Source organism: Nicotiana attenuata, chromosome 2, assembly GCF_001879085.1.
Source record: "Nicotiana attenuata strain UT chromosome 2, NIATTr2, whole genome shotgun sequence".
Classification (NCBI taxonomy): domain Eukaryota; kingdom Viridiplantae; phylum Streptophyta; class Magnoliopsida; order Solanales; family Solanaceae; genus Nicotiana; species Nicotiana attenuata.
This window is the reverse complement of record NC_031990.1, coordinates 17,912,880-17,939,864: the sequence shown is the minus strand read 5'-3', so window position 1 is coordinate 17,939,864 and position 26,985 is coordinate 17,912,880. Positions and strand designations below refer to the sequence as shown.

At 35.5% G+C, this 26,985-nt stretch overlaps 2 protein-coding genes across 3 annotated transcripts; both read right to left on the bottom strand.

Moving 5' to 3' along the window:
• LOC109244777 (anaphase-promoting complex subunit 4) lies at nt 1,451–19,736 on the bottom strand. The gene is made up of 19 exons (XM_019411920.1): nt 19,411–19,736; nt 19,232–19,343; nt 18,843–18,934; nt 17,886–17,963; nt 16,855–17,094; nt 16,641–16,721; nt 15,645–15,787; nt 14,663–14,823; nt 14,475–14,575; nt 14,319–14,393; nt 13,452–13,631; nt 11,531–11,610; nt 11,320–11,418; nt 10,134–10,238; nt 3,707–3,845; nt 2,783–3,007; nt 2,538–2,690; nt 2,130–2,211; nt 1,451–1,871 (listed from the first exon to the last, which is right to left on the bottom strand). The coding sequence occupies exons 1-19, from the start codon at nt 19,477–19,479 to the stop codon at nt 1,777–1,779; spliced, it is 2,310 nt and encodes a 769-aa protein (XP_019267465.1). The 5' UTR covers nt 19,480–19,736; the 3' UTR covers nt 1,451–1,776.
• LOC109244762 (eukaryotic translation initiation factor 3 subunit J-A-like) lies at nt 20,696–26,703 on the bottom strand. 2 transcript variants are annotated; one of them, XM_019411904.1, is made up of 7 exons: nt 26,497–26,703; nt 25,662–25,721; nt 23,361–23,479; nt 21,965–22,104; nt 21,461–21,611; nt 21,213–21,369; nt 20,696–21,139 (listed from the first exon to the last, which is right to left on the bottom strand). In XM_019411904.1, the coding sequence occupies exons 2-7, from the start codon at nt 25,672–25,674 to the stop codon at nt 21,045–21,047; spliced, it is 675 nt and encodes a 224-aa protein (XP_019267449.1). In that variant the 5' UTR covers nt 25,675–25,721; nt 26,497–26,703; the 3' UTR covers nt 20,696–21,044. The 2 variants fall into 2 exon arrangements, with proteins under 2 accessions (XP_019267449.1, XP_019267453.1); XM_019411908.1 differs by having other exon boundaries at nt 20,704–21,136.

Below are 26,985 nucleotides of genomic sequence, written 5' to 3'. Positions count from 1 at the left end.
AACATAGAGAATACGAAGTAAAAGTAAAAAGAAAAATCTAAACAAAAAGTAACGAAAACAAAAGCAAAAGGGAACTGTGAAAAAACTAAAAATAAAAAACGTGCAACAAAACTAAAATTACTATCATGAAAGAGAAACTTACTTCAGAAAAAAGATCAATGTTGTATAACAGTATTTTTACACCCGATATACAATATTATACAACATTATACCAACAACAACAACCCAGTATAATCCCACTTAGTGAGGTCTGGGGAGGGTAGTGTGTACGCAGACCTTACCCCTACCCTGGGGTAGAGAGGTTGTTTCCAAATAGACCCTCGGCATCCTTCCCTCCAAGAACTTCCACCTTATTCTTGGGGAGACTCGAACTCACAACCTCTTGGTTGGAAGTAGAGGTTGCTTACCATCAGAGTAACCCCTCTTGTCTATTATACAATATTATACCCTCATTATAATTTTGTATAATGTTGTATAATATTGTATAATGATGTAGAACGGTGTATACAAAACTGGATTTCATCCTGACCTTCTTTCTTCAACTAGTATGGTTCCCAAAACCAATGTTAATCAAACACAGTTAATCCAGCACTCAAGATTCTTATCATTACAAGCTTTTACAATATTTTAACTAACCCCATCACTTTAGAGTTAGATTTTCCAAATCTGAGTTGAACTTAGAGCTTCAAAGCTCCTTCAATGGAGTTTAGAATATGGATGCAACAAAATTTCAATTTTAAATTTGGACACACATAAATCAAGATTCAAATATTTGAGATTTATAAAAATTTACGAAGATTAAGCAACTTAGTAGAGAAAATACTTTAAATCAAGTTTGAGTTCTACAATTATTCAGATCTATGTGAGTGAGAGAAGAGAAAGAAAGGAGAAAGCAAAGAGAGGCGGGTTGAGAGTATAGAGTGTGCTGGGGAAAAATAAAAATAAAGAAACCCTAAAAGTGTGTTTGTAATAGTGGCTAAAGGCTGAAAATTTTCTTTCAGATTATGTACAACCTGTGCTAAACTAGATAAGGACTTCAAACGTGAGCCATTTTCGGTTGGGCTGTTAGGCCAAGTGACAAGGGATGTAATTATCCCTTTTTTAAATTTTAAATTACGTGAATTTTTTATTCCTAACTAGCTATTGAAAGCCTTGTTATGCTTAATAAAATTATTTAAAGACATTTTCAATCAATACTTTTAATCTTTTTGCTGCCCCATCTTTTGAAAAACCGACAAATAGGATAACTTCAAAAAATTATTTTTGGAATAAATGAGTGCGTTTAAGTGTCTTTTTTATTTAACTGTTTCGTGAAGGTTTAATTAAGCTCCTTCAGAAAGAAAAGAGAAGGAAATATTTTTTCCATCGATCACCTAAACGTGCATCTCTTATTTCTAGCCTGTAGGGGTTGTCCAATCACTAATACAACCTTTCAACTGGAGCCTCAATGTAATTGTTTATAGCAACTGTTCAATTACGAGATGCTTAAAAATGGATGTGTATCATTATTCCTAAGACGTCGAGCCCCAAAATGACGAACAATATCCAAGTAAGTTGAGATCCATTTTCTTACTAAGCCGAAGTTATTTCTGTGACTCTTGTAATCCTACAAAATCATGATTTTCTCAAGAAAAAAATCCAAACAAAAATTACGAGGGATACAACAAGAACTACACCTACAGGGAATCTACATTTAAGCTATAAAAAAAACACTGCCTTATCTGACCAATATCGATAGATGGGGCAGAAGAGTCAGTAAGCAGAAGGCACTAACTGTCACTCTGTATCAGAGACTTCATCTTCATCTTCATCCAAGATGTAAACTAAAGCGCGCTTTCTTGCAGCAAAAACACAAGCTACACCTCTTGATGCTGATAAAGAAAATCATATTGAATGTCAAATCACTTGCTAGGATATCCAAACAAAATTCCAATGAGGTTAGTGTCTAGCAATTGTCATCCGTATTGTATGAGAATTGTTAAAAGATAACATCATTCGTATCTGCATGAATCATTTTAAACCCAGATTTTTCTTGGCTATTTCTCATGAATGGGTTAGCCTCTATAAAGACTTCCTATATACTACCAACATTTGGAACCCGAATAGTACAACGACAGAGAACCACTCACCACTGACTGCCAGGGGAGGAACCACAGAATGTGGAATACTTCGAGCCTTTTCACTCTCCAGTTGCAGGTATATAGCAGAATCCTAGATTATCATGCAGATTAAAAGTCAACATGACTATCAATGGCAAAAGATAATGCATTTAAGAAAGCTGATCATCACGTTGAAATCAACACAAAATTAGAGGAAAAGCACCAGAGCACTTAGTTCTGATATTCGGATAAACAAACTATGTAGTATGTAGCATGTAAAGATACTTCTTTACCTATTTCAAATTCAGTGATGTCATGCAATGGTGTAAACTGGACAAAATTAGTCCAACCAAGATCATAAAATAGAATGTATGCCATAGGATACAGAATGTCCAAGAAATTTATGCAAATATTTGGTGGAGTGATGATGTCATATACCTGAAGTTCGTGAAGTTTCCAAGAATTGAGTGTGTTAGATTTTGAAAGAGATACAAATGGGAGGTCACTGGCTTGTAGAATCATCATGTACGCATTTCCAGAGCTCTCAGAAGTGGTTGCAGTTTCATCTAACAGTAAAACAATTTGACCCTCCTGCTTTGAATGGTGACATGTTATATGGCAGTTGAAGGGTAGAAAACTTGTAGGTCCACAAAATTAATACCAGGTGACAATTTTTCACTTACTTTATAAAGTGAGAGGTCAATACAGTGATATCCATCAGGAATGCATAAGAGGGCTGCTTCTACTGGATCCGATATGCCCTCTAGTTTGCCTAAATCATGTGTAAGGCCCCTGACAATACCAATGCAGTTTGCGATTGAGAAACAATCATCTGGTAATTTGAAGGATATGTACCCAGTGAGCGCCTGTTGATGTATTTCACTCTCTGAAGACTCATGCAAAATGTCCTGACAAATGGAAGGGATGAGAAATTACCAACTTTCAACAGCTCCAAGAATAATCAGGTATAACAAAAGCAATTCGACGATTAGGATACACCTACAGTGAAATTAAGCTTTCAGAACTCTTTGATGAGAATCTAGACAACGACTATCATAATTTTATCAACATTGTTTTAGCCGTTTTGGACCACGACATATCCAAACCTTGATGAAGTCTTTTTGAAGCTCCACCAAATTTTCATGAGTTATTATTACACAAAGCGTTGAGAGCAAATCATTCGTTCCAAAACATCCCTTCCGAGTTGGAAGTTTTCTTAAAGATTTGGTTTTTAATACCAAATAACCTAATTACACTAAGGGGGACATACAAATTTTTTCTATTTTTTTTTTACTTTTTCTGGAAATCGGTGTTTGGCCATGAAGTTTTCAATTTTCGCTTGAAGAAGAATTTTTTTAAAAAAATTGAAGATTTGAAAACTCCAAAAGGCTATTTTTCACATTTTCACTTCAAACCACTCACAAAAATTCAAAAACAGCCCAAAATTGTATTCATGTCCAAGCACAACTCTAACTTTCAAGTACCATTTTCACTTGAAAATTTTTTTCACTTTTCCCGAAATTTTACAATTCTTATTCTTATGTTCAAAAGCCCACTAAATAGAGAAAAGGAAAAAAATAAGGATCTTAGGAAGACCGGACAAGTACCTCATTGTAAGATACTGATGCAGGAACCTTGTAAGGCTTTAGTTTCGAAGAGGATGCAATGGGAAAAAGTGGCAGCAGATCCTCACAAAGTAGTTTTCCCGAAATAGTAGAAAATGGCATCTCGAAAGCATCTTTGAAGCTGCAATTCAGAAATCAGATTAACCATTTGAACAAGGAAACAACACAAATTCGTTTAGTCATTGAACAATGGAAACGCTTTCAAGCTAAATTACTTGGACCCAGGTGTGGGTGTCCGACATAGGTACTTCATGATCTAAATACTAGGATACGGTGATTCATCAAAAAATATAGCTATAAAGATATACATAATTATGAGACATTATATGGAAAACATACATGTAACTTGTAGTAACCGAGTCTTTTATTTTTCAAGTCGTAGGTAGGCATGTAGACAGGCGCGGCTTAACTATAAGGCAACTAAAGCAATGGCTTGGGGCCCCAACTTTTTGGGGGCCCCATTTTTTTCTAAAGATTATGTTATATAATTAAAAAAAAACTAAAAAAAAATTATTTCATATACTGTGGGAACGAAAATTTCGGAAGAAAGTAACTTACTTTTTACCTTTTATGCGGGGACCGTTGCTTAAATTGGGGAATGTAATGAATATTTAAGTAATTCTATATTTATGTGGAGACCGTTCCTATATTTATGTTTTGCATTCTCTATTCTCTCTTTAACTATTTCTGTATTTCATTCCAGAAAACTTCTTGCGTGCTCACAAAAGATCAAAGTTTGCTTTTGGTTGTCTTCTTCAAAATTTCAAGCATAGCAACAAGACAAAAGCAATCGTTGTTTTGAAGCAGTGCAACACTATTCCGTTATCGTTATATCAACTTATCAAATTCTTGGTTTTATTATTCTAACTTTATAAAAAAAATTCATTAAAAATTTGTCATTATTGATATTATTAGTTCCTAAGTATATATTCTTGTTTTAGTTATTATTAGATTTAATTCAATTTAAATATGTCAACTAGAAAATATGAATCCGGTTATGCAAAAAGAGAAAATGTGAATAATTAATTAACTCCCAAAAGGGAGCCCTTGATAGATTTTTAACAAATAATAAAAATCTTGAATCAGAAAATTGATAAAATCTTATCTAAGATCAACAATGTCTCAAGAGAGATTGAATGTATTAGTTATATTATCAATTGAAAAGGAGTTATTAGACCAAATGGATTATAAGATAATAATTTTGCATCTAAAAAGGCTAGAAAAGTAGACTTTAAATAAAAATATATATGACGATCTTTTCTTTTTAAAAAAAATTAGGGCCTCTCTGTGAAGTTTGGCTTCAGGCCACCAATTTCGTTGAGCCAGCCTTGCATGTAGACACTCTCCAAATGGCACGATTCATCAAATTTTCCTATAACTCGCACGACAAAGTATTATAATAAAATACTATAAACTTATTGAAATATAACAAATAAAAGTTAAAAGGAGATATAAAACAAATGAAACATACCTTTAAAAGTTAGAACTAAATAGACTAACAGAGAATCACAAGTTTTAAATAATTAGCTAGTCAAATGACCACAAAAAAGTCTTACACAAATTGCTAGTTCATAGACCAAAAATAAGTATAACATGCACATATAAACTAAGCTAGACTTTGAGTACATTCTATTCAAAGGTCATCTTCCTCAATGTCAACTTCCTCCTAGTTGAGGTTCGTCTATTGACAATTCAACTAGATCATTGGTACTTTCATCAATATTGAAATGATCTCCCCCTAAAACAACACCAAAATGAATTTAGAAGATTGAGAAAGAAACTTATCATACTAAAAAAATTACTCAAGAAATATCAAATGATGGATATGTATATATACCTATATCCCAATATTTGCTTGGACCACTTGTATATTTTTCCTTTCTTCGAGAGAGCAAATGAAGATTATAATGAACAAAAACTAAATCTTCGGCTCTAGAAGTAGCTAGCTTGTTTCTCATGATGCTATGAGTTAATGAAAAAGTACTCCAATTCCTTACGCAACAAGATAAAGCCGGTTGGGAAAGCAATTTATAAGCCAAACTTTGTAAAAGTGGAGCATTTACACCATGGTTAGCCCACCAAAATAGAGCTCCTCATACCCCATAACATCAAGCACATGAGGCTCACCAAAGTAACCATTCGCACAACAAAATGCCCCATACTCCCATTGCTTTCACCTTTAAGCCACGACTCATGATAGTATTTTGGAACCAATGAATGTGTCATACAATGCAACGGAATATTACTTTTCTTCCACCTTGCCACAAGAATTCCTTGAATTGTATCAAAAAATTCGATTGGCCGGTAATAAGATCTTTCTCCTCACACTCAAATAAAGTCACCTTTTCAATTATTGTATCCCACATGTCGTAAATAAGGTGCAATTTTGGACGATCAAGGTCGCACTTCTAAGCGTGGATACAATTGGTTCTGTACATTTCAAAAAGTATCCCACCATTCATCACAAGATATTTTATTTCACGTGCTTTAGCTTCAATTACTTTATCCCCCTTATAATTCTTCCATTCGTCATCCAACACCATTTTTTCCAATGACGATTTAACTTTATGAATACGAGATGTCATAATAATATGGGAAGCAAACCTTGTTTCCGTAACTTCAACAAAGATAACTCAAAATGTTTTTGGAAAATGGCATGCGTCGTGATTCACCACAAAATTCTTTTAAGCTATTCACTTGACCAATCAACTTTAATATCCATTTGCAATTATTAAAGTGAGTTGATTTTTTTGAAGGTTGACACATGCTTTTCAAAGCAAGATTTAAACAATAAATGACACATGGTGTCCAAAATATGTGCGGAAAAGTTTGCTCAACAATAGAACCGGCAAGCTTCATATTACTTGCATTATCAGTGATAACTTAGACAATATTTTTTGCATCGACATCTTCTATGGCTTTAATAAACTTAGCAATGTATTCACCATCCCACTTGAATTGATTGATTTCAAGAATATTGATCCGCCACTAGATGCTCCCATATATTTATCATTAGTCGCCTTTTAACATCCGAACCAATCGATAATCCTTTTCTTTTCCATGTATATTTAATAGGTTGTAGTTTTCAATCTATATGAGCATTTTCTTGGGCCAAAGAGTCGTTCTTAATCTATTAAAAGTTGGCGGAACATAACCAGGTAAAACTTTCGCTGCCAAAAACTCCGAAGACTTTTTAAAGTAAGGAGAAGTTGCAAGGTTAAATGATAAACCTGATGCGTAGAATATACGAGCCGCCAACTTGTCGGCAATGTTTTTGTTACAAATGTTAAAAGATTTCTCCACCATTTTAACATTTTCTTTTTTTCGGCTGTGATAAATCTGAGCCTTCTGGTAGAGATACATAATCTGCCTTTTTTCTTGCATTTCGTAGTGCATCTGATCTTTTCTTTTCGGCTTCTTCATTCTCCTTCATCAATGTTGCACATACTTCATGAGTAATCTCTTTACACACTTCATGAGTATGCAACATTGGAGATGGAGAATTAAGAAGCTGAAAAGATAAAATTAGATGCACACCTGAATGCAAAAAAAAAGGCAGATTATGTATCTTAATTGGAAGGCTCATATTTATCACAACCGAAAAAAGAAAAGGCTCAAATGGTGGAGCACGGGAGAAATCTTTTAACATTTGTAACAGAATCACTGCCAACAAGTTGGCGGCTCGTATGTTCTATGCATCAGGCTTATCATTTAACTCTGCAACTTCTCCTTATAAAAAATTATTATTCAGAGTTTTGACAGTGAATTCTTTACCTGGTTATGTTCCACCAACTTTTAATAGGTTAAGAACAACTCTTTGGGCCCAAGAAAATGCTCATCTAGATAAAAAACTACAACCTATTAAAGATATATGGAAAAGAAAAGGATTGTCCATTTGTTCGGATGGATGGTCGGATATTAAAAGGCAACCATTGATAAATATAATGGGAGCATCTAGTGGCGGACCGATATTCTTGAAATCAATCAATTCAAGTGGGATTATTACGGATGGTGAATATATTGCCAAGTTTATTAAAGCCATAGAAGATATCGAAGCAAAAAACGTTGTCCAAGTTATCACTGATAATGTAGGTAATATGAAGCTTGCCGGTTCTATTGTTGAGCAAACTTTTCCGCACATATTTTGGATACCATGTGTCGTTCATTATTTAAATCTTGCTTTGAAAAATATGTTTCAGCCTTCGGAAAAATAAACTCACTTTAATAATAGCAAATGGGTATTAAGGTTGACTGGTCAAGTGAGTAGCTTAAAGAATTTTGAGGTGAATCACGACATGGCGCATGCTATTTTCCAAAAGCATTCGGAGTTATCTTTGTTGAAACTTGCGGAAACAAGATTTGCTTCCCATATTATTATGACTTCTCATATTCATAAAGTTAAATTGTCATTGGAAAAAATGGTGATGGATGACGAATGGAAGAATTATAAGGGAGATAAAGTAATTAAAGCTGAAGCGAGTGAAATAAAATCTCTTGTGATGGATGATGAATGGTGGGATACTATTGAATATTTTTTGAAGTGAATTGAAACAATTGTATACATGCTTAGAAGTGCCGACCTTGATTGTCCAAAATTGCACCTTATTTACGACATATGGGATACAATGATTGAAAAGGTGAAGGTGATTGTATTTGAGCATGAGGGGAAAGATCTAATTACTAGCCAATCGAATTTTTTTGATACAATTCAAGGAATTCTTGTGTCTAGGTGGAATAAGAGTAATACTCTGTTGCATTGTATGCACACATTCACTGATTCCGAAATACTATGATGAGTCGTAGCTTAAAGGTGGGATAAGAAGGCTTAATCTTAATGAAGATGTAGAGATTTCACAAAATAGGCTCAAAAGCTTTCATAGCTATTTAAAGGATCCAAATGATTTAAAGCAAGCTTCTTTGGAGTATGGGGCATTTTGTTGTGGGAATTGTTACTTTGGTGAGCCTCATGTGCTTGATATTATGAGGGTATGAGGAGCCTCTATTTTGGTGGGCTAACCATGGTGTAAATGCCCCACTTTTACAAAATTTGGCTTACAAATTGCTTTCCCAACCGGCTTCTTCATCTTGTTGCGAAAGGAATTGGAGTACTTTTTCATTGACTCATAGCATCAAGAGAAACAAGCTAGCTACTTCTAGAGCCGAAGATTTAGTTTTTGTCCATTATAATCTTTGCTTGCACTCTCGAAGAAAGGAAAAAGGAAAAATATACAAGTGGTCCAAGCAAATATTGGGATTTAGGTATATACACATATCCATCATTTGATATTTCTTGAGTAATTATTTTAGCATGATAAGTTCCTTTCACAATCTTCTAAATTTATTTTGGTGTTGTTTTAGGCAGAGATCATTTTAATATTGATGAAAGTATCAATGATCTAGTTGAATTGTCAATAGACGAACCTCAACTAAAAGGAGTCTTCTTTGAAGAGGAAGTTGAAGATTTGCAAGAAGTTGACATTGAGGAAGATGACCTTGAATAGAATGTACTCATGTACAATGCCTCAAGTGACAAGTCTAGCTTAGTTTAAATGTGCATGTTATGTACTTATTTTTGGTCTATGAACTTGTGAACTTACAATTCGTATAAAGACTTTTTGGTGGTCAGACTAGCTTAATTTGACTAGCTAATTATTTAAAACTTTTGACTTCTGATTCTCTGTTAGTCTATTTAGTTCTAACTTCTAACTTCTAAAGGTATGTTTCATTTGTTTTATATCTGTAAATCACTTTTTAACTTTTATTTGTTATATTTCAATAAGTTTATGATATCTTATTTTAATACTTTGTTGTGCGAGTTGTAGGAAAATTGATGAATCGTGCCATTATGGAGAGTGTCTACATGCATGCCTACGACTTGAAAAATAAAAGACTCAGTTACTACACTCTACAAGGCACAAGTTACATGTAAGTTTTCCATAGAATGTCTCATAATTATGCATATCTTTATAACTATATTTTTAGATTTTTAATTTATTTTTTGCTAAATCCCCGCACCCGCATCCGTACCTAGATCTGTATCCTCGAATCCTAAAATTTGGATCATGAAGGATCCGAGCTTAGGATCCGTACCCATGTCGGATACCTACACCCGGGTCTGAGTAACTTAGGTCTTAGATGCATATATTCAAGAGCATCCAACAATTCTTTTCCAATTTCTGGGTTTGTTGGCACCATAGGAACATCAATAAATTCAGCAAAAAAATATCCACCCTACACCTGTACTGGCTATATTTGATCATGAAAAAATAACAAACAAATAAATAATAAAAATATGCGCCAAGCCCCAGGCAGTTGGGATCTTTAACAGCCATCACTGCCACAGGAATGATGCTAACAAAGATCATGCACAAACTCTAGGAAAGAGAAAACAAAGAGAAGTAAGGCGCACCAAGACTCCATTTGTTGAAATTCTTCTGCTAGTGTCCTTTTCAAATATTCTAAATCTGAAAACCCTCCGAAATGTGCTAGTTGTTTAATTCTTTGCATCGTTTCCCTATTCACAAAGAACATAACATTTAGAATTACAACAATTATTCAAGAGATAAATAGGCCCAGCACAATAAAAAATGTGAAAACACAAGTAGATTAAACTAGTTTAGTCTGATTCCGGAGTGAATTCGAAAGAGAATAATAGCTTCTAAATCATCCACACAAAAATAAAGTTTAACATTGCTAATTGACAAGCAATGATCTTCAAACAAATCCCAACAGTTAAAAAGTTGAGCTTCAAGAGTTTCGAGTAATGGCTCCCCCCCCCCCCCCCCAACCAAACCGACTTCTATTCCCAGGCTCTTCCATTTCTCATCCTAAACCATAACTGCAATTCCATTTCCAAGTGCCTTAATTTAACTGAGCTTTTTTAGTCAATGTTCATGGAAAAGAAACCAACTATGCAGGATCGATCTACTTTTTCAATCAAGATAGACTATTAGCACAGTCAACCCACAAGCACACGAGTAATCTAATATGCACCATGCATGTACAGTATAGTATTGAGTTTAAACGACTCCACCTTAAGAAAAAGAAAAAATTTGCAATGAGCTTTGGTTATTTTTCTCTGCCCCCCATGGGCTTGGGATGCAGTCTTAAAGTTCAAGGAAAGTGATGCTCGGAGCCGACGAGTTTTCAGGAAAACTAAAAGAAAAGAAGTATGATACATAATTTAACTGAGCTTTTTTAGTCAATGTTCATGGAAAAGAAACCAACTATGCAGGATCGATCTACTTTTTCAATCAAGATAGACTATTAGCACAGTCAACCCACAGGCACACAAGTAATCTAATATGCACCATGCATGTACAGTAGAGTATTGAGTTTAAACGACTCCACCTTAAGAAAAAGGAAAAAATTGCAATGAGCTTTGGTTATTTTTCTCTTCCCCCCATGGGCTTGGGCTGCGGTCTTAAAGTTCGAGGAAAGTGATGCTGGGAGCAGACGAGTTTTCAGGAAAACAAAAAGAAAAGAAACATGATACATAAAGGTTAAAACTTAAAACAAAACATAACCATATTGGAGAATAAAACATAATAACTTGTATTGTGCACAAACTTCTTTTTGGCGGGAATACAACTTACAGGTCTACTTCAACGCTGCTATCTCCCCCAGAAATCTCCAGTAACTGCCTTACAGGATCTTGATCATATAGGAACTTCAAGAATATAATAACAAGTTCACTGTCAAAACAAAGAAGCACAGGGAAAGACATTAAAACCAAGTGATTCCGTTTATAAGTTGATATAAAATTAAAAAATGGTGGAAACAAGTGAGACTGTATGAAAGTTAAACCTATTAAAAGGTAGCTGATCACTTGGTTCAGCCATTAGAATCTTCACAGATTTCAGAAGCCAGCTGAAGAAATTTGAAAACTGGAAACAAGACTAATTAGAACCACTATAATAATCAGAAGAGAAAAGGAATAAATAATTACAAACTCAGAGAAGCTAAAGCTTTCAAGAAGGCCTAAAGCTTCCTTCAACAGTTAATATATATGGATATAAACAAAAAGAGAACAAATGTCAACAAAGCTTTGAAATGTACTCAATTTTGTTATTTCTGTTCTATATATAGTCCTCTAACACCACCAAAAACATTATTAAGTTCATTTTTTCTTAGATAAGGTAAAACTTTATTACTGAGTATCAAGATGGTAACAAAAAGTTACATAAAAATGCTGGGAATATCCATACAGTCAGTTACAGCATCTCCCTAACAATTCCAGAAAGTCCATATATTGATCAATGGTTTCCGTGAGAATACTCTTACACCAAAAAACAGAAATTATGCAGACACTTGTTTTTTATTCTAGAAATATGATTTTTCTGCCCATCAAACAAGCTCTATTTCTCAGTAGCCAAATTGTCCAGAATATGCACAAAGATATGGTTCACTAAATCTGCTTCAATGCTCTATGTGTCTTCTCATGCTGCCAGCCATTTAAGTTCATTTCTAATGCTACATAGAGAAAAGATAGGAAACTTACCAAATAAAATTTAAAAAATAAAAATTAAAAAAGATGAGCCAAGAATATTATCCAGCCAATAAATATCCATCTTCATACCCCTTTCTTCTTCAGGTAATTCCCTGTCAATGTGCACTGCCAGTCTGCCACAGTTGCAACTCCCCTTGTCACTGTAAACCCTCTTCCACTCCTCTGAAGTTACCCCCTCCCCACAGCTAAGCAGAGCACACTCTTCTCCAAGGTCCATCCCAAATAATTACTCCATCATTAGCCCTCATCCACAGCCCCCTTTCACTTCTCTCCAGCCCATGTCCAGCAGCTTTGCCTGCCTATGTTGTGCGGACTCTCCATAACTGTTGCTGTACCCGTGTCGGATCCTCCAAAAATACACTACTTTTGGAGGATCCGACACGCACCCGGCAACATTTCCGAAGAGTCCGAGCAACATAGTTGCCTACCCCCAAGCTCATGACATTGGAAAGTAGACCTTGGAGGTGGTGCTGAGAAGCAATAAGAAGATAGATAGTTCCTAAGCTTTGTAAAATATATAATAGTTCTGTTTTTCTGGGATTTTCAGTGCTCTTCAGTCTTCCCATACTACCCTTCAGTGACATTAGGAAGTTGGCCGCTGATTGAAATAAGAACATTTTGCAAACACATACAAAAGGTTGAGGACTCTTTAAAAGAAAATTATGGTTTAGGATAACAATGCTAGTTAAGGATAACTTCTCAGTATGAAGCGAGCAGTTTACTCCTGCCCATCCTTGTGGTGATAAAATAATCTCCTCTTATTCATCTCTAACATAGACACAACTATACAGCTACATAAAGAAGGCTGTTTTGGCAATCAAGATCTACTTTGGAATTTACAACATTACTTATAAAGTAGTAAAAAAGAAAGCCTTGTCTGTCAATATGCTATTTATGTACAATGGGATCATTAGGATTGAAAACTAGACTAGAAAAATATAGAATGGCACAATTCTAGCATTCAATATTTTCATGATTTTGTGATTTTCTTTTTCAAAGAGGGTAACAAACATTTCAAGCTATAAAGATTACATTTTATCCTCGTTATCTTGAAAAGCAAAATCAGAAATCTCGAGACAACATATTATAGTCCCTTACTAGCAGAATAAATGAGAACTGATTTTTAACCACAAGAAATATAGCGCTAAATACAAGTAACAAGCAGGCTCCTACTCTAGAAAAGAGTACAACAAGAGTAGTTAACAAATAAACAATTACCTGCTGTACAACAGAAGCTAAAACCCTCATAAAACGTTCAACCTGTACGAGTAACATGCCAGCCCTTTCCGTAGCATTATCCATCAACTTTTCATCCAAGCCGATACCTTTATATCGTGCACGCCATTTTGAAAGCCCTCTCAGTTCTCCAATTCTGAATCCAATAATTTCTGCAGCAGGCTGGAAACAGGAGCTCAGTTCTCAAAGCATCAAAGAAATTGACAAAAGTAAATATAACTAAGAAACACAGAATACTTAATTGATATTACAATATTATCACCAACCACCATTAGTAACGAAGTTGAGTAAATGGACAGATTCCATTTTGTTCAGAGCAGTTATAAAAGCTTCTCTAAATGCAGGTAGAATCAATTCTTTGAAAAAGAAAAAGAACTAGAGCAAAAAAGCCTCATCTCCTTGCATAATTATTTACCGTTAAACTTCACCCATTAAAATCAACTAATAATAGTAATTTTTTCTTCGATTCATCAGGGACAGGCAAAACATATAACTACAACATGGTTACCCTTTACTCCAAAAGGCAGACAAACAGATTTTTAAAAAGAATCGCCAACTATAATAAAAACAATATTGCGTTCAGATTTTGAGCTGTTTCTCAAGAAAAAAGAAAGGCAACCAAACATACTAGGCCAATAAAAGTTGGTTAACCTTGTAAACTGGTTAAACCATGATAATCTACGAGAATCCAAGGCACTTTTAGAATGGGTATCATCTTAAAGTAATTCCAAGTAATAATATGGAATCAGAGACAGGCTTATCTTAGGATAAATGAACTTTTGTGTAGTTCTGGCACCATGAAAAATCTTCGTTTCACAAACTAAAAACATAGTAAAAAGTCCAGGACACCTGTAAATGATCAAGAACAATTAGCTGAAGCTCTTTCCCAGCACCATTAACTGCCTTTGCTACCCGCTTGAGACCCTGGCAATAATAGTTAAATAAATAAAAATTTAACCAGTAACACTTCTCCTACTTTAAATGCTCCTGTGGAAGAGGCCATACCGCTTCACCAAGAGAATTTTCTAAAAACTGATGAAGTGGAGGACTGGCCCTGGCACCACCTAAAAGGCTTAGAAACTCATCCTGAGGAGTAGAGTCAAGTCCTTTGGAGAAATGGAAAACAAAAGTTTAACATCAATAAAGAAGAGAAGGAAACAATTAAGGTTGAATTTTGAATTTTGAGCCATTACCATGGTCAATGATCAATGTCGATACAGTATTGAACTTCTCGTGAAATGTGTGCATAGCATCTGACCATATCTTAGACATGACTGATAGTGATGTCCGGACGACTTCACTCAGATCTTCAATGTTGGAAGCCTGTTGGGCTACCTGGTGAAGTTCAGTTTTCCTGGAGTTGGTTGGTTACATCAGTTAAAATACATGCCAAATAAAAAACAAAACAGCAAGTCACAATTCAAGCAGTTCGTTTAAGGGCTAAATCACCTAGTATACTTTCTCCGGTCTCCATATTATTATACGTATATAAACCACTCTGCTTGGAGCCATGAGCCATAAAACAGAAGAATATCTCAAGCGGGCCCTACACACCCAATCTTGACCTACTTAACAGAGAAAGAGTATAGGTAAGTTCGACCACTTAATAAATTCAATCCTATGCCTAATCAAAGTAGCCAATGAAACCAGCAATGTCGCTTCTTCTTGACAGAGTTCTCTTAGCCTCTCTCTCCCTGCCTCTCTCCGTCCCTCCCTCTATCTATCTAATCTATCTAAAAAATTGTTTTTATTTTTTTCCTCCATATCTCACCAAACTGGCTGCCTTGGCTCCTTGTACAAACTTACAACTGAACCCTACTCTTTCTTCAACAATGACAAACCGTGAGAACAGTGGAAAAATTTAAGCATGCAGTACCCTTAGAAACACAATGTGTCACAGATATGCTACATTCTACCCAGTCAAATTTCCAATTTTTTCCTTTTTTTCCAAAAAAATAATAATCTTAAAACAAACTTTTCCAATCTCTTTTATCTCCGGTATTCCAGTTCCCTTTTATTTATTTCCTCAAAAGGCCAATGCAAGTAAAAGTCAAATTCATCATAATTCATATATGACAATTATCTCAGAAAGAACATTCGATGGTTGCTGCAATAGAGTGTTTTCACATCTTAAAACAGGATATGAAAATTCACAAAATTGTGTTTTACAATCACCTTTTTGAAAATATTGAAGTGTTGAGGACTAAGCAGTGTAAGCCAAGTAACCCATGCTGCCCTTCACCTTGTTCAACCTCATCTGTGACTAGCTCCCCATTGCACAAAACTACTAAATGGCAAAGATCTTTAGACAAGGCCACCTTCAATGACATCATAAAAGAACACAGATATCAGCAAAAAAAGGTTAAGAATCAGACATACTCCTCTGCTATGCTCGTAATAGAAAATAATTGACAAAGTTCATGTTGATGCTAACACATAACCTGTTCTCAGTTTATTTTTGACCATTTTTACTACCTTCTCTTCAGAGAATCAAGTTATCCTTGTCTCGGTGTTGAATTCAACAGGAACTTGTCATCGGAATTGTTCATCAGTACTTTTCTTGAATGGTAAAGCTAAAGCAGCATAACCCCTTACCCAGAAGCATCAGTTAGCTTAAGTTCTACTCTTAAGTTTACCATAACTGAACAGGTAATAAATCAGTGGACTAGGAATATCTTCCTAGCACCTCAATTTCAAGAAATATTATGAATAAGACTTGCAGTGCTCCTTGTTGAATGTGCGTACCATGAAAATGCATAGTGAAATTGATGAATAGAATTTAGGCACAATTTGTGCGAAGAATTCGCATCCGAAGTGGCAATTACTAATCGTCAAACACATCATCATTTTTTGGAATGTTATATGCTGTCAAGTTTTGAGAAACCAAAGCTGGTTCTGCATAAGCATCTTTTACTATCACTACTTTTCTTTTTAAATTACTATCACTACTTTTACCACTATCACTATTGTTTCGTGGTGTTTGAGACTTTGTTCTGTTACTATAGCGACTGTACTCTTTCCCCGGTATCCATTCAATAAAATTATTTAAATGGAAACTAAAATAAAATATCGATGTGAATAAGCAGGAAGTAGCAAAAAGTACCATTGAACAAAGCATGAATACTTCAATCCCTATGCTACTAAGAGACTATAAGACCGTGGAACACATACCTTACAAATGGAAGCATTCAGAAGTCGGCTAGCAGCATTGCTACTTGAGAGTGAACTAGAGACAACAAGGTTGTGTATGTTCTTTTGAGCAAGTCCAAGAAATCCACGTAGAGGAAAGGAAGCATCAGATAATTAGTCAAAGAGACAGGTGAAATAAAAATATTGTTCTAAAAAGAAAAACCACCAACGTCTCCAATGATAACAAACAACTTACAACTGTCCCTATTGGAAATATGCCAAAGATATTGAAGCAGATACTTCCATCCTTGTCCCCGCTGCATAAAATGTTATATCTTTGATGTGAAGAATTTGATAGCTCCTGGAAAGAATCTTCTCCATCATCCATGAAGCCACTATCCCCAGGTACTAGTCCAGGCATCTTAGGAACTCTAGGGGGAGGAGGAAAAAACCGTGAAGTTCGATCTTCATAACTGGAAGTGTTATTATTATTGTCCTAAATTGCAAGAGATAAGAGTTACAAGCTCAGGAAAAGTAAAAGAAACATATCAAGATTTAAGAAAGCACAGAAAGCGAAGCACAAAAACATATGTAGAAGCCATCTGGACTAATTAGTAAAATAGCATTAAGTTCCAGGTTCTACAAAAGGGAAGTAAGCGTCTGCAAGTCATCTGAATGTCAAATATGCATAGCTGTGGTATATCTTTTTGGGCCATTGGCCCTTGTAGACACTGTAAAATATGCTATGACATCTTTTCAGCTTTCATCACAGTCAAACATCTCAACAGAAATAACAATATCAAAAAATACAGTTCCCCAACAGCCAAATATTATACACAGTCGAGACAAGTTGTTTGATCTTGGACTTGAGATAATACTTGGGGAAATTCAATCCAGCAAGAAATCTTAACCACTCTTAAGTTTCTTAGAGTTACTAAGAGATGAAAAGAAATCAAGACGAGCTTCATCATGGAGCATAAAGCAAATATCCAGGTGGATGCTAAATGCTGCTTTTGTAGGAAGGAATTTTGTTAAGACAAGAAAGAGAGGGCACCTTGCCTTGTAATTTTAGATATCTTTACGAGTTAGGAACTATTTTCCTATACTCGAGGTGAATCGCAATAATGCAGCTTACTTCACAAATGGAAGTCCAAATAAAGTCAGACCTCAACTTGTTGATGTTCCTTGCACAATAAATAACATCTTGCATCAAGATTGAATAGACTTACACTACCGTTACCCAAGGAAAAGCAGTCTGTCAAAAAATGGAAGAAAAAGTAGTACAACCTTTTTCCCATGCTCTTCCCAATGGAGACACACAACATCCGTCGAGTGGGATTTTATGCTTCGCAACAGCTTCCCATTCTGCAAGGAAACACCCAATGAGAAAATGGTATGTACAGAAACAGAATGAACCAACTATATTCTGATTGATAGGGGCAATAAAGGCTCAAGTATACGAAATGAAATTCCTGCAACTCAACCTAAACCTAATGAAATCAACCAACCCCTTGAAAATAACGTTTTTATTAGCAAAGTACTCAGTGTCAACATAGTAGTTTGTTTTCTCTAATTTGCAGCTAAAAAAATGTCGATTAAGGTTCTTCAGCGAATATAATCCTCAAGAGATAAACTAGTATTGTATTCATTGTGTCAAAATGCAAAACAAGTAATGCACATTGAGTTTACATATGTGAACTCAAAGAAGCTTTATGGACATCCTTGAAAGATGCAGTATCTTATAAGATATGTTTAATGGACCCTTGTAGTGATGTTCCTTTACTAAAAGTATTTACAAGGCTTATGGGGGAAAAACAATCTATAAGTTCTGAAAAAGGAAAAAGATGAACCTATTGTTTATATCCCAAATTACAGAGGATAGTATCACTTCTTTCAGGAAAGACAGCAGGAGTAGGTATCTAGTCAATAGTGACAGGACACAAATATCGCAAATGAAAGCAACATCCTAAACTGAGCAAGAGAAATTTGAAAAAAAGCGGAAGGGCTTTATTTTCACAGTATTCAGATAATTATTTGCTATCTCATGGCATAACTTATTTTTTCTTTGTTTTTACAAGTATAAGAAATAAAATAACCGAAGATAGATATAAGGATCATCTAATGTTAAATATCTTCAATTCTGCAGCCACAATATTTTGATTAAACAGATTCTTGAAGTACTCATGAAACTAAACTAACAAATTTTTGCACTAAGAAAAGCATCCTTTATATCACCAAACTCACTTCTACATCATGCAAGGAAATGGTGCCATCTTCAAGCCCAACTGCAATTGCTTTCCCATCAGGACGCCAACATATGGATGTTATGTTCTTTCCTAAAAGATAAAAATCCCATTAGTGGATGATCAAGATTAGGAAATTGATGTTGTAACTTAACATCTTGGACACTGAAACATGCCAAATTGACCACGGAGTAGGATCAATTTTGATATCATGATGGCAATCTTAATCATTTCTCCCCCTCTAATCAGGAATATATCAGATCAGAGTCTTTACACACACACACACACACACACCACAATAAAACTATCCTAACAGCCAAACTATCAAAAAAAAAAAAAAATGGTCAGTTGCTACAAACAAAAATTACAGGTGTAAGCAAAAGGGGGTACCCGGAGTAACAGTCCAAAGCCTTTGCCAATTGAAACGATGAAGAAGAAGCTTAGAATCTTGTGTAACCATAGCAAGTAAATCTTTTTCTGGGTTCCATTCCGCTATTTTAATCTGCAAAATGGTTTACATTACACACCTTATATAAGTATTTCTGTAAAAAAAGAAAGTATGTGAATACATTCGAAGCAATGGGTTTGTCGAACTGAAGCTGAAATGGAAGAACTCTTTGGGTTTCCTCTGTTTCCATGGCTGCTACTATATCAGTATCGACTGATGGCGTCTTTGTGCTGTCTGTATGTCGCTGCGCAGTGGCGCCTGCTCAAGTATGAGAGAATTGAGGGCGGGGTTTTGGGTATTAATTTGAACTGGGTCACCAAATTAAACAAGTGTTGGAATTTTCAGAGTTAAAGTCTGACCATGAATTCGGACAGAATATTTGGAAAAATAAAAAATAATTACTTTATAATGATTCAAAATTCAAAATCCGAGGCTATTATTCTTTTTGGTATGAATGGAGAAATTAAAAGGGACAGTAATACCTACTTGATTCTTTTCTTTTTTTTTTGCTTCACACCGTTTTGTATTTTAATCTTGAGAAAGAAAAATAAAACGTAGTGATTTCATTCTTTATACTGTTGCTGTTTTTCTAATTGAGACTGTAGCTATTTATAGAGGGAAGGAATATCAATATATAGGTTGGACACAAATTCAAACTAAAACTAAATTAAACCTAAAACATATTTGTCCAAGTACCATTATGCGAGTTCGTCACCACCAGACTAAGATTTCACCGTCATATGATGTTTTCTGACGGCAATTGAAGTGATATCAACATTCCTATATTCAAAAATAACATAGAAAACTAAACACTCATCGAAAGCCGAATCTGAAGAGAAACTAGTATATCAAGAAATGTTCCAATTTTGCTAATTGCGTTTCCCAGAACAATTCAGAAATTCGGATTTTAAGATCAAATTTCTAAAATTACATAGAACATGTGTTCAAGTATCATAGATGAATTTCAACACGGACTAAAATTTTTATTGTTGGACTTTATACTCCAAATCAAGAATTTGAAATACACGAAGCCACTTCTCCATTCAAAGAAAAACGAACCACCTCAACTTCGATTCGTAGTGCTACTAGTACATCTTATTTGTTAAGATAATGGCTTGCGTCAACTACATGAGCTCGTAAGACATCAAAATGTGTCAATTATGGCATTGATTACGTAAACTTCTCAAGAAATAACAACATAGAGAATAAGAGCTGAGGCGTTCAGAATTGCCAGAGGTTCATGCTCTCATGCAGAGGTTGAATTTGGCAATCCAAGTCTTAAAACAAGAGTTTCATACGGTTATATCGAACCAAAGTTACATCCGTTCAACTCTGGGCCATTTGAGTTCCACAGAAACATTATCAAATAATTATGAACACATCGCCAAATAGTCGGCAACAAAAGAAAAACATCAGAAGAAAGAGTCCATATAAATAGTTTCGAATAAGACAGTTACAGGAAATCTATAGGTCCAAAATCTAAGATCCACATCATACAAGAAAACGCAGATCGACTGAAAAATATTTTACCAATGGATCTCCAACCAGTAACTGACCCCAAAATGTAAACCGGAAAAAAAAAAAGAAAAAAAAGAAAGAGAACATGACACTCAATAAGCCTCCAGAATTGGGAGATAACAGGCTGCAGGATCTTCCTCACAGTTGTCACTTGTAAATCCAAAATATTGTCGGACTGATGTAACTAGAAAGGTGATAATGTCGGCCTAACAGGCATGTGTTTGCTAAGTTTCCCTTTCACATGAAATCATAATCATCATAACCATCATATGCATTTACCACAGCTTCATCATCTGCCTTATCAACATGTATCTGCTTCTTCTTTGCACCTGCTGCAAGAGAAAAGTCATAAGCCCTGCCATTGGAGGTCACAATTATCATAGACAAAAGTAGGCACAGCATTACCTTTCTTTTTACTTGCATTGGCTTCCTTTTCTGCTTTAATCTTCTCATTTGCAATTGCAGTAACAGAAGAGGCAATTTCTTTAGCATCTGCACCTTTCAACGCAGTCATTGACAATCTCATAACAGCCTTGAGCAACCCAATATAATGGTAGCTTTTCTGAAAAAAGGCAAGCATTTAATGCCGAGTCAAAATTAAGCCCCAACAATCAAGAAATCAGAAAAGAATGAAAAGGTTAAACTTGCCAAACCTCATATGGTCGCAGCTTATGAGAAATCAGCTCAGCATATTCCAAGAAATCATTCTCACTTTTGGGGATGAAATTGTCAATGGTCTTGTCATCACCACCTTTCGTGGCGAACAATTCAGCTGTGGACTTATAATCAGCTTCTTCAACAAGCCTGTAAAGGAGACATGCGAAAATAATTCTAAATAACTCCTGAGGTGTGCATGTCATAGAACCGAAATTAACCAAATTGTATTATCTTGTTCACCTGGAAACCCAACCAATAACAGACAGGGAAAGCATCACACAATTCCCGACCAGATTCAAAATTCAACTTATTATAACCGACCTGACTTGTTTATTTCAGTTTGTAAGATAAATTACACCTTTACCTGTCACCCTCCCACGTAATTTCACCTTTACTAGAATATTGTCTTGGCATGACACCAACTTCTTATTCAGCTAAAACAACTCTATTTGAGGCATGAACGGCTAAATTAGTGACAAATAATATGTAAGCTCTATAACCTTTGCTGGCGAAGTTTTTCTGCTACTGGATCTAGAGGCTCTTCCTTAGTATGAATTTCAGCTTCCTTGCCTTTCTTTTCAGTAGCTTTTGCAGCAGACTTCTTGGGGGCCTTCTCAGCAGGAGGTTCTGGTTTAGGTGCCTGATCAATCCACCACAGCTTAAATTGATTAGACCAAGACATAGGACGTTTCACGCGGAGACGGTACTTGACATAGGACACATGTCACCAGAACATGAGAATCACCGAGCACGTGGCATGGTGCATGAGACGTTGAATAGAAAAATATAGGCAATGATATGAATATAATCTTACAGAACGCATGAACGATAATAATTAAATTTCTTAAAGAAAATAATACTCCACGGAAGAGAATCACCCTACTGCTAAAATTGGTTGTATGACGAGTAATTTTCTTCTATAAACAGCTGATTAAACAAATAACAACAGGTTATGCAATAACATCGCTTTCAAGCATTCTCCTCATGGATTAGTGACAAGCCAATCATACAGGGAAAGCCTTTAATGTCACATTCTCAGAAGTAAATTTAAAATGGAGAAGGAACTACAGGCAGTTTTATAATTACAATGCTGAAACAGCTCTTAACAACTCTAAGCAGTGTTATGATTACAAAGCTAAAATAGCTTTTACGACCTAAGCAGTCTTAGCTTTTCACCAAGAGTATCACGCGTTCTGTTCTGCTATATTAAATTATGAAAACTGCATTATATCTTGATCAGGCTTATACCATTATTCTCAGAGAAATAGACACAAAGTGAGGGTTTCTAGTCTATGAACTCATACGCGAACACACAGGAATTTCCCATGGGTCTCCTGCACCAGCAGCAAACAATGGCATGATACAGAAGCATCTAAACTGTGTTTTACATTTAGATGATTTAATATGGGAGTGTTTTACTGACTCCAAAAAAGGGTATATTCACATGAAAGTTTCCTTGGTTAAACAGCGTATGACCCCAACTCTACATAGCTTTTCTTCATCTATTAGTCGTATGATAACTAAATAATTTGTGAATGCAACAACCTACTCAAACAAATGGGATTCACCTAGTATGCAAACAGAAGTCAAAATATTACTCCATTATACTTCCAGGTTAGCATGCAAAACACAGAAATACGACCCATTGATGCGGCAACAACACCATTCAAATCCACTTAGATAATTCTTTGATAAGTTAATCCAAGTAGATATTCTCAACCCAGAAGAGCAGTTTCTACATTTCAAGATACTGATAAACACAGAACACTAGCAGGGGCAAAGAGGTGGATTATTGGAACAAGACAGTTTAACTAAGATGAATTTTTTTAGAATTGACGAATACCGCAAGCTTGTTCACAAAACAGAAGCAGGAAATCAATAACTAGTCAACCATACCGGAACAGGCTCCTCTTCATCTTCCCACGACTCTTTTACATCATTATCATCTGCGTCTTCGTCATCCCATTTACTCCTTGGTTGTTCCTTCTTAAGAAGATCCGGAACTGGCACATCCTCTGAAACAAAATATGCAAGTTATAGACTATCATGCATACAATGATGCTGCTTAAAACAACAAGAGTTGTCAAGTTATACCAAACTCAGAATTCACTAATAAACAGCCAATCAGTAAACATAGGCAATTATATCAGAAAGACTATGGTAATAGAACAGATTTTATCCACAGGGGTATTAGGTTGAGGGTAAGTACATCCCTTTTTCTGCATGCACAGTAGAGTGAGAGACAAATGTAAATGGACAGGGAATCCAAGTCTTTTCAGAAAGATAGATGAATCAAATCCTCAATCCCTTAAATACAATTGTTTGAACATGCAATATCTTGGACAGGGTATCAAGTCTTCCCGGAAAGATAAATGAATCAAATCCTCAATCCCTTAAATACACTTGTTTGCACATGCAATATCTCCTAAAAATAGGGACCTAACGTGCATAGCATATTACCAAGCACCAAAGGTGTGGCGGCTTAGTGGCAGTGTTATCAAAGGCGAAAAGCGCAAAAAAGCTCTAAGGCCTGTTGGGGCTTTAAGCGCAAAACGCAAATAAAGCGTAGGCTTTAATGAAAAAAGGCACAACGAGAGAAAAAGTAAAAATATGCACAGTAGTCCAAGAATAATCATTATAAGCATGAATAACAAATATATGGACAAAGAAATTAAAAAAAAAATCATGATAAAGTGAAATATCAATTGTTTAAGGTCGCCTTTTCAGGATTACACTCATTGGCAAGGAAAAGTATGTGTTAGAGCTTTCATGCGACACTAAAGCATCCACAAAGCGAGGCGAAGCGAATCGCTCAACGTGTTTTGAGTCTCGCTTGAGGGCTTAAGCGCGCTTTAAGCGCGCCTTTGACAACACTGCTTAGTGGTCAATGAAGTCGATGGATGAGGTCTCAGTTTCAAATAGCGGAGACAAAAAACACTATAGGTGATTTATTCCCATCTGCCTAAACCTTGGTGGGCAGAGATACCCTGCACCTGTGCTAGTGGGAGGTTGAAGGTACCAACCAGTGCTAGTGGGAGGTTGAAGGTACCAGGTAGCATAGCCAAGGTGCGCATGCTGTCCCAACACCAATTACTGTAGATATTTGACCACTTGACTCTGGTTATTTACCTTTTTGATGCAAGCAGCTATATGTAAACATTATGCAAAAAACATATCCATGTGACCAGTGAGTTCAAGTGAAGTGCACTCAGCACATAAACATCCAGAATCAAGTAAAGTATAAAACTCCTATAATAATAAAGAAAGCAGTTTACCACTGATTAGTGAAATGAATTGTTAGATTATTGTTTATTCCTTCCCCTTTCTGCCCCCACAAACCCCTGGTGTGAGCAACAGGCAATGCATATATGAGGTTAGAACAAAATTGTTGGTGTCAAAGTATCAAGATGGAACAAGGAAAGTTTTGAGTTAATATGTCCTGCATTCCCACCCGACATTACATTAATATTAACACCATCCCTCAAGAAGAAAGCAAAAATAACAAGTCATTGTTCTAAGTCGCACACCTAGTTAAACTGAGGTTTGACAGAGCAATGAGGTAATGCAGGCAACAAATGCACACCTCAAACCCCTGGCGTCCCACAGCATCATGATTAATGTGCTATTTCTCAAAATTTGCTTGAATAAAAGAAGATCACGAAAGCTCATAGTGCATATATCTTCCATGAATTTGGTACAAGAGTAGCTACAACAAAAGCTGGATATTAAATAATATTTTGCATCTCCAAATTAGATTACTCCATTTACTAGTTGAAGACATATAATGGCATGGAATATTTTGTATATTAAATCATAGCTTTTAGGAGGTTGGCTGAACTATATCAATTACAAGGAATATAGTCATATACAACACCAGACAAGATCATACTACTTTTGCATGTAAGAACTCGGCAAGGGACACATCGCTCCCAATATCAAAGTTATACAGAAAGCCTATAGATAACAATAATCAATCATGAAACAATAGATGTCACAAAGATATGGAATACACAAAAAATTATGTTTAGTGCCTTCCAATTAATAACAATAAACAGCTTCCTACTTGTCAAAAATGAAAAGAAAAAGGAACAATAAACTGTTTCCTAAATAAAGCAAGACGCATAAGCATCAGAAGTAACTGAATTAGTTTTTCACAGGAAGAGTACTAATAAAAACTTTGAGAGATATCAACATTACCCCAATCCTCCATCTTTAGTTGATTCTCTTCTGTCCACAAAAACTTGTAAATTCGAGTATCTGCACAAGTAGACAAAAACTCAGCTTACTTTCAACAGAAATCAAATTATCAGCAATGGGAACCTCCAAATTCCATATTGATCTTTAATCAAATCATCAATATACAGCATAATTAACAACTTGAAACAGTTCAATTGTGCATATGAAACTCCAAGATGAATCAAGCACATCACATCGCCCACAAGATTCATTTAATATCCATGCAAACTTATCAAAAAACCACTAAAAATGAAAAAGGAAGTGTCCATTAACATTTGTGTTCTTGCCACACATGCACTAGGTCTACTGTTTAACGGGAGTAGGTTGGACACTGTATGACAGTGTAGGGATATGTGGGGTTTTTTCTTTTGATAAGAAAAGGAATCCCCAAGGCCCAGTGGGGCGCGGTTATATACCAGGAAAATTAGAACCGCGCCTAACCCACACATCATGTATTGCATTCTTACCAGTAGACCAATACTTGGGGTCATATGTAGGAGATTAAAAGAATCCACAAATAATTCAACAATGCAATAAAGAGGGTATTTGGAGTGAATCTATATTGGGATTGAAGCATAATTGTACAGTTGTATACCAAAAAAAAACGTTTGTTTATGAACGCCCAATCACTCATATAGTATCTATAATCGTGGGTGCGACAAGGAACTTAGCAAATTTGAAAAGAAAATGATAATTCAAATTTAATTATCAAAAATCCAAAATAGTTAAAGTGAAAATTCAGCAATAAATAGAGATACGTTATGAATTCAACATTGCTAAAGGAAAAGGCATGTACCAGTACGATGGATGGGTGAGTCTCGCCGACGATGCCTTCCGACGGTGGATAAAGCGACCGAACAGAAAATCTCCGATCGGTGGGTCGCTAAACCCTAGTAGACTCCGCAATTCTTATCGGCTTGCGCGCAGCTAGGGAGATTGAAGGTACTAGAGGAACGTGAAGAAGAATCCAGAAAATCTGGTCGTTTAGGGTTAGCGTCTGGTCTCCCATTTTAATATCCAGATTCTATTAGACGGATCCGGGTCTGGTTAGGAATGGGATTGATTTATGGAATTTTTAACACCTTGTTTATTTTCAATAAATATCATTTTAAAAAATTAAATTCTATAGCTACCTTTAAATATTTATAGCAAAATTTCTATTATGGTTACCTCCTACCCTTAAGCCACTATATACGCTATTTATTATTTTTCTCTCTCCTTTTTCAGATTTTTCTCTCACATAATTACCGTATTTGATGTAAACTTGTCACTCCACGTTCTATCT

Coding starts and splice junctions, on each gene's coding strand:
- LOC109244777 (XM_019411920.1), bottom strand. CDS start 19,479: ATGGAAACAGAGGAAACCCAAAGAGTTCTTCCATTTCAGCTTCAGTTC. Junction 16,722..16,854: donor TATTTCCAATAGGGACAGTT/GTAAGTTGTTTG, acceptor CTTGCTCAAAAG/AACATACACAACCTTGTTGT. Junction 10,239..11,319: donor AGCAGCGTTGAAGTAGACCT/GTAAGTTGTATT, acceptor CTTTGTGAATAG/GGAAACGATGCAAAGAATTA.
- LOC109244762 (XM_019411904.1), bottom strand. Junction 22,105..23,360: donor ATGAAGAGGAGCCTGTTCCG/GTATGGTTGACT, acceptor TGGATTGATCAG/GCACCTAAACCAGAACCTCC. Junction 21,370..21,460: donor ATAAGCTGCGACCATATGAG/GTTTGGCAAGTT, acceptor GCCTTTTTTCAG/AAAAGCTACCATTATATTGG.